Source organism: Pygocentrus nattereri, chromosome 7 (assembly GCF_015220715.1).
Source record: "Pygocentrus nattereri isolate fPygNat1 chromosome 7, fPygNat1.pri, whole genome shotgun sequence".
Classification (NCBI taxonomy): domain Eukaryota; kingdom Metazoa; phylum Chordata; class Actinopteri; order Characiformes; family Serrasalmidae; genus Pygocentrus; species Pygocentrus nattereri.
In genome coordinates this window covers 11,326,228-11,333,233 of record NC_051217.1, presented here as the reverse complement: position 1 = coordinate 11,333,233, position 7,006 = coordinate 11,326,228, and the positions used below count along the sequence as shown (strand labels likewise).

Sequence of the window (7,006 nt, the reverse complement as noted above, 5' to 3'; positions counted from 1 at the left end):
CAGGCTCTGCGCCTCGCCCCGCCCGTCCTGTTTGAGCAGCTCTGGAAAGTTCGCTGCCCTTCTTCCAGAGCCGTCTGGAAGGCGCTGCTTGCTTTAAGTCGCGACGCGCACGTGTAGGTCGTCGCTGAAGTCTTCTGTGAGGTACGAGGCAGCTGCTTGGATAACAAGCAACTCGGAAAGCAACAAGTTACGTAATAGTTCATCGTGCAAGCGAGGGTTACAGCTAGAACCGGCATAACCAGCATTTAATTATCTATTGGACTAGAAGCCACGCTGCGTCTCAGCAGCGATCAGAGACACCAGCAGAAGTGTTGCAGCCCTAACTTGCTGCCATCTGACTGCAGCAGTTCGTTTCGGATTAATAGCTAACTCGGTTCGGAGAAAGAGGAGTACATTAACATCGTTGATTTATTGAAGACATTTTAAAGCCAACTATGACTGCAGAAGAAGTTGCAAATGATGGAAACAGTATCCCAATGGAGGGAGAAGACATAACCCCCAAGAAAGACGGAGGAGTTCTGAAGGTATTGACTTATTTTATATGGTAAACACGTTTCAGCAGAGACGAGGCTAAAGATGGCTTCCCATTAGCCAGCCTTTTGTTCAGATTTTTCGGTTCCACTTTAAATGATGCAGCAGTTAAAGGCTAGAATGTCGCTAGCTTGGCTCGGTTAACTAGCTTACTGAACTGCTGCGCTAGTTAAGGTGGAACAGGAAAATTGTACGCTAAGTGGGAGCAGACTAAAGCCTCGTCGCTTCTAAAGTGTCGTTTTTTTTTCTTAGAAATTGACAGTTGCTGAACATTACAGTCATGAGTTCTGACGTTGTCTACAATGTTATGAATGAGCTTAATGCAGTTCCATTCATAGACTGTTAACCTAGCTTGATGGCTAAATAACGTCAGTGGCAGCACGCAGAGGCCGGAGAGGGAGGGGGATAGGTAACAGCTAGAAAACATTATAGGAGCCCACTATACTTCTAGTTCCTTTCTACTACCGCAAGGGCTGATTTGTGTGAAAGCAAACCAGCCGATATTTGCAAATGCTATTTTATCGTTAACTAGCTAACTAACGTTATATAATTTGGCTAAGGTTAAGAGGACTAGGTTAGCTAACCTAGGTTGGCTAACGCTAACTAAACTAGTTTAGCTAGGTAGCCTTTCAGCAGCATTATCATCAGCAGATGGTAGTTTTTAAGCTGATATTAGCTGGTCTAGTGAGGATATTTGGCTGGCTAGTTAGTTAGCTAGCTGTTTACTGTAATGTAATAAGACGGAGTTTGAACTCAATCTTGATGCGTAGGGCTAGTTTGTGAACAGTTTAGTTAGCTGAAGTTGAACACAAGAAACAGCAGTGCCAACATGACCCGTAAGCTAAGCTAACGCTAGCAAACCTGCAGGTAGCAGCGCTGCAGTAGCAGTCTAGTGAAATGAATGCAAGGTGCATTGTAAAAGCAAACTACACGGAGATTCTTTAACAGCACATTGTTTAGAATCGAATAGATCAGTTGCTCTTCGATCTAAATGTATTCTCAAAGAAAATTCAGGTTCATGTTTCCAGAAATGTCTAGAGGAATGCTGAACAGTCCCCTCCTGCTCAGTGTCTAGAAAGAATAGCAATAATAATTCATGCTCATTCCCTGTATTGTCATATTTAGGAATTGATGTAGCATTTTGCTTGTTTAGGGTGTTGGCTTAACGGTGTGATGACTCCATTTCTTCATCATTTTTTCTCTCTTGTTCTAGCTGGTGAAGAAAGAGGGCACAGGTACAGAGTTGCCTATGACCGGTGACAAAGTATTTGTGCACTATGTTGGTACACTTTTGGATGGTACACAGTTTGACTCCAGTCGGGACCGTGGAGAGAAGTTCTCTTTCGAGTTGGGCAAAGGTGGGTAGACACGTTGACTGTTCTGTCCATTCAAGTGGTGCTGATCTTTATGGACTGAAAACATAGCATGTAAAATTAGGTATTAGAAGGTTTTAATTGCTTGACTTGTATGTCCTACAGGTCAGGTGATTAAAGCATGGGATATCGGTGTAGCAACAATGCGTGTTGGTGAGATCTGTCAGTTGTTCTGCAAACCTATGTATGCCTATGGAGCTGCTGGCAGCCCACCTAAAATTCCACCCAATGCCACTCTCGTGTTCCAGGTACAGTGTAACCATACACCAACATATGAACCAAACAGTTCTATGCTGAAATGTGCGTGAACAGTATCTCTTGCCCTTGTGTTTATTTCTTTATGCTTGTGGTTTGTGTGTGACAGGTTGAGTTGTTCGAGTTTCATGGGGAAGACATCACTGAGGATGAAGATGGTGGAATTATTCGTAGAATTGTCACCAAAGGGGAGGGCTACACTAAACCCAATGAAGGAGCTTCTGTGGAAGGTAAGCACACACAAAAGCAGTCTGGCACTGTGGGAGTGGGACTTGTTACAGCTGACAGTCACCCATTACTTTTCTCTCTCTCTCTCTCTCTTAGTGCATGTGGAGGGGAATTACGAAGGCTGTGTGTTTGATGATCGGGACCTAAAGTTTGAGGTGGGAGATGGAGATAGTCTTGACCTGCCGCCTGGTGTAGAAAAAGCATTGCAAGCTATGGAGCAGGGAGAGGAGGCTCTATTCACTATAAAACCTAAGTAATTGAACCCTTTTACACACAGATGCTATTTGTCCATGTCTGTTGCTAAATCAAAGAACTTTATGCCATGCTTTTACCTGGAGAACAGAGAACCTTTTTTTTAAACAATTAGTAAAAATGCAAATACTCTAGACAGGATGATGGACTCTCTTACTGAATTTTTTTTTTGTGTGCTTTTTCAGATATGGGTTTGGAAATGCTGGTCATGCCAAATTCAACATTCCACCTGGTGCAACGCTCCAATACAAAATTAAATTGACAGCTTTTGAGAAAGTAAGCCTGCTTAAACATTCACAAATTGATAACACTGCTGCTGTTAAGTGTTTGGACACTTATGTGCTTTGTTTCCATTTGTTTATTTCTCCTGCTTCACAGGCAAAAGAATCCTGGGAGATGAACACTAGTGAGAAACTGGAGCAGAGTGTTATCGTCAAAGAAAAAGGAACTCAGTACTTCAAAGTAAGAAACAGTAAAAATGTTCACTGTAGTGCATGTCTTATAGTTTTATATGTAATGTTGATCATTGTATAGTAGTGGTACAGGCAGTACTCACTATAGTGCAAGTTTAACATTAATATTAACATTTTCAGTGGGCTCAAGCTTTAAATCTGTTGTTATTCAAAAAAAAAAAGTAAACTGTCTCTGTCTAGGATGGAAAATACAAGCAGGCAGCTGTGCAGTATAAGCGCATTGTGTCCTGGCTGGAGCATGAGTCAAGTCTGCAGGGGGAGGAGGAAGAGAAAGCCAAAGCCCTGCGGCTGGCTGCTCACCTTAACCTGTCCATGTGCTACCTAAAACTACAGGAACCCAACCCCGCTCTTGAGAACTGTGACAAGGTCTAGAACCATTGACAACTTCTTTTTCTGACCGGTTAACATACATTTTGAATTCTCTACATTCTCTGACGTTTATTCTATTTTATCAATTGTAACTTTAAAAAACAAACCAACAGGGGATCTGCTATGTCACTCATAAACAATATAATCCACCATATTAATAGTAGGTCATGTAGCAGGTTCCTTGTTTGTTTGTTTTTGGTAAATAAATGTAGCCAGTTTGTATGATGGCATAGTTGGGACCACAGTTCTCTGAGCAATTCTAGGAACGTTACAAGTTTAGACTCCAATATTACAAGAGTGAGTGAATTTGACATGGGAACAGTTATGTCAAGAAATCAGCATTAATATTTGTGTTTTTGTAGTATTTTGAGAGAACATCCATTTTTTATATATATATATAAATATAAATATATATATATATATATATATATATATATATATATATATATATATATATATATATATATATATATATGTGTGTGTGTGTGTGTGTGTGTGTGTGTGTGTGTGTGTGTGTGTGTTATATACCTAGAGAATGCATTTAAAGTGCAGTGATGATAAAGGGAAAAAAAGGTAATTATTCAAAATTAGTCTACCAGTTACTGACCCCAGTTAGGAATCTCTTACACGGGGCAGCAAATGCATTAACCCAAAACAACTGGCTGCAGTTCAAAATATGGATTTTATTCTCATGCAATTACTTTCATTCTCAAAGTAACTTTATTCTTGGAATGATAACTTGTATTCTTATTTTATCTTCTCTGTATGGACAATGTATTTTTAGTAGTCTTGGATTGGATGTATATAATGTATGTTTAGTAATTATGGATCATGTTTCCTATGTAGTGTATTCATGGCCCTATCTTCTCTCCGTGTAGGCACTGGAATTGGATGCAAATAATGAAAAGGCTTTGTTCAGAAGAGGAGAGGCTCTTTTTGTGATGAAGGAATTTGACAGAGCAAAAGATGACTTCCAAAATGTCATACAGCTGTATCCAGCCAATAAGGCAGCAAAGAGCCAAGTGTTGCTGTGCCAGAAACACATCAAAGAGCAGCATGAGAAGGACAAACGCCTTTATGCCAACATGTTCCAGAAGTTTGCAGAAAGAGATGCTAAAGTAAGTGCAAGCATGTGCTTTCTGTGTTCGATTGTTAAATGTGACTGAATCTAAATGGGTTTGTGCAACCATCTTGTTCTGTTTCTCTCTACTCTTTTTCACATGAAGAAGGAAGTGGAGCAAGTGAAAAAAGAGCCTGACAGTGCAATGGACATAGAGGAAAATGCTAAAGTAAGTGTGTCTGCAAGCGTGTGCTTCCTGTGATGTTTAAAGGTGAATATATCTAAATGGGTCTGTGCAATTGTCTTGTATTTCTCCCTGCTCTTTCACATGCAGAAGGAAGCAGTACAAGCAAAGAAAGGGACTGACAGTGCAATGGAGGTAGAGGAAAATGGAGCCCAGGAGCAAACTGCAGCATAAGAAAATGTTTACGTGTGTGTGTGTGTGTGTGTGTGTGTGTGTGCGTGTGTATGTGTGATTTTTTTTTTTTTTTTTTTTTTTTTTTAAATGTTTTTGTACCTGCTTTGATTTTTGTTCCTTTGAAATGTGTGAGAGAATGTGTATGTGAATCTGAGTGTCTGATCCTGATGTACAATTTAGTTTGCTTTTGTCCCTTTCTCTAGGCCTTGCTGGCAGTTAACTGTGTGTGTGTGATTGTGAGCAGCTAGTTGGCCCAGCTGTGTACTTTGCTGCTACTCTGTGTGGCATGAGATAGACTTGAAGGTTATAAATGCTGACTGCAGCCCTACTCAGCCCATAGCCAATACTGCAGCCTCTAAGACTGGCCTGACACCAATACTGGTATTAAACAATATATCAGACCATCATTATGTAGCGCTGCTGTACTGTTTAGATCACTTCTGTTCTGCTGTTAAACCTAAGATGCATGGAAACTGTCAGGGCAACAAGACTGTTTTGGGTGGTATTAAATATCTTTTATGGTTTGTACATTTAATAGCTGTTTTTCTATTTCTTTCACTTTTGACTGTCCATAGGGTTGCTAAGCTGTATGATTTTATTCCCCCCCCCCTTAAAATTTGACATCCTGTGCAGGTGAACCTTCTGTCTTATGAGCACTTAATGGGACAGCCTGCATACAGGAGCTCCTGACCAAGGAGAACTGCCGAGTCACTGCTTTACTCATTCTTCAGTGTAATATGCTTACTAGTTTGGAAATGACCATAAAGCAGGCCTCTCCGGGTTCCTGTATGATACAGAAGTCCTTGCTGCCACCAGATTGTATGAACTGCATGAGAGGAAGAGTGAAAAACAGGAATAGTTTTGTTCAAGTGTCACTAATGCTCCGCTGATGTCAAAATAAAAATGCAGGTTTCATCTTGATTTTGTGTTTATATTTGTCGTTCTTCTGTGTCTTTGTAACTGACACAAAGCCCTGAATGCAGCTTTTCTGTGTCGTTTGCTCAAGTAATTCAGTAAAGATCAAGAGTACAAAGGGTAGAAAAGATAAAGCATTGTGGAAAGATATTAACCTGTAAATAAGCTGTCTGAGAGACTTCTGTGAACTTTGGTTTGACACACAACATAACTAAAAAAAAATTCTAAAGGACTTTTTTTATAAAGTAACTTGGTGGAATGGTATGGAGAAATAGTTTGATGAAATTTAAAGGCTTCATAAGCATTTTTTAAGATATATAGTTTGACCCTTGAGATATAAACAAAGTAATGTTGACTCTACAACAGCACTGACTGGTTTCTTTACAGTGGTGGTGATAGGAACCAGGGGTTGTAATGTTTGCCAACACCACTATATCCATTTTATTCGCTATCCAGAATGACCTGTGAACCCGAACATGTCTTACAGTTTTATATGTAATGTTGATAATGACTAAGTAGTGGTAAATCTATATATATAAAAAAAAAAAAACAGGTTCTTTGGGGAGTTTTTCAGCAAATTCAGTAGTACGTGCATCATGCAGCAAGCATGAACACAATTCAGGTTCACATTGTATGGATCAAAGTTACAAACTATAGGCCATCTGTTGCCATCATTCTGCCATCCATTAGGAACCATCATAGGACCACCACTATTCTCAGCACAGCCAAATGCATCTATAGGTATTTCTGATAAAATGGATTGCCAAAGACTATAACTCTAAATATAACCCCTAAATATAATAACTTTACATGTTTTATATATAATCAACCTGGGCAGCACCCAGTAAGACTATACACCAAAACTGTCGCCACTAAACCTCATATTTCCAAAGCAGAACAGGGAAAAAAAACCTTGAATTTATATGGAAATCAATGGAAAAAGTGATTTTGGAACATTCATATTTGCTCCTTTCATCATGAAAACACATTGAAAATTTTCAAATTTCAAAAAGTTCTCAAAGGTTTTGTTGTGACAGAGTCAATGTGTAACTGCATGTACTCACATACAGTAGCTAATGGCTGTGAGTTCCTGTGAGCTTCATAGACCTCACCAGGGTCTCTAACGTCATCA

General features: G+C 39.7%; 1 protein-coding gene across 1 annotated transcript; it reads left to right on the top strand.

Annotated features, from left to right (window-relative positions):
- Positions 1-45: 45 nt before the first annotated feature.
- Positions 46-5,880, top strand: fkbp4 (FKBP prolyl isomerase 4). Its single transcript, XM_017685594.2, has 11 exons — positions 46-524; positions 1,745-1,889; positions 2,010-2,152; positions 2,269-2,389; positions 2,484-2,640; positions 2,825-2,915; positions 3,018-3,101; positions 3,293-3,478; positions 4,360-4,599; positions 4,708-4,770; positions 4,876-5,880. Exons 1-11 carry the CDS (start codon positions 435-437, stop codon positions 4,957-4,959), a joined length of 1,404 nt encoding a protein of 467 aa, XP_017541083.1. The 5' UTR covers positions 46-434; the 3' UTR covers positions 4,960-5,880.
- The last annotated feature ends 1,126 nt before the right edge of the window (positions 5,881-7,006 follow it).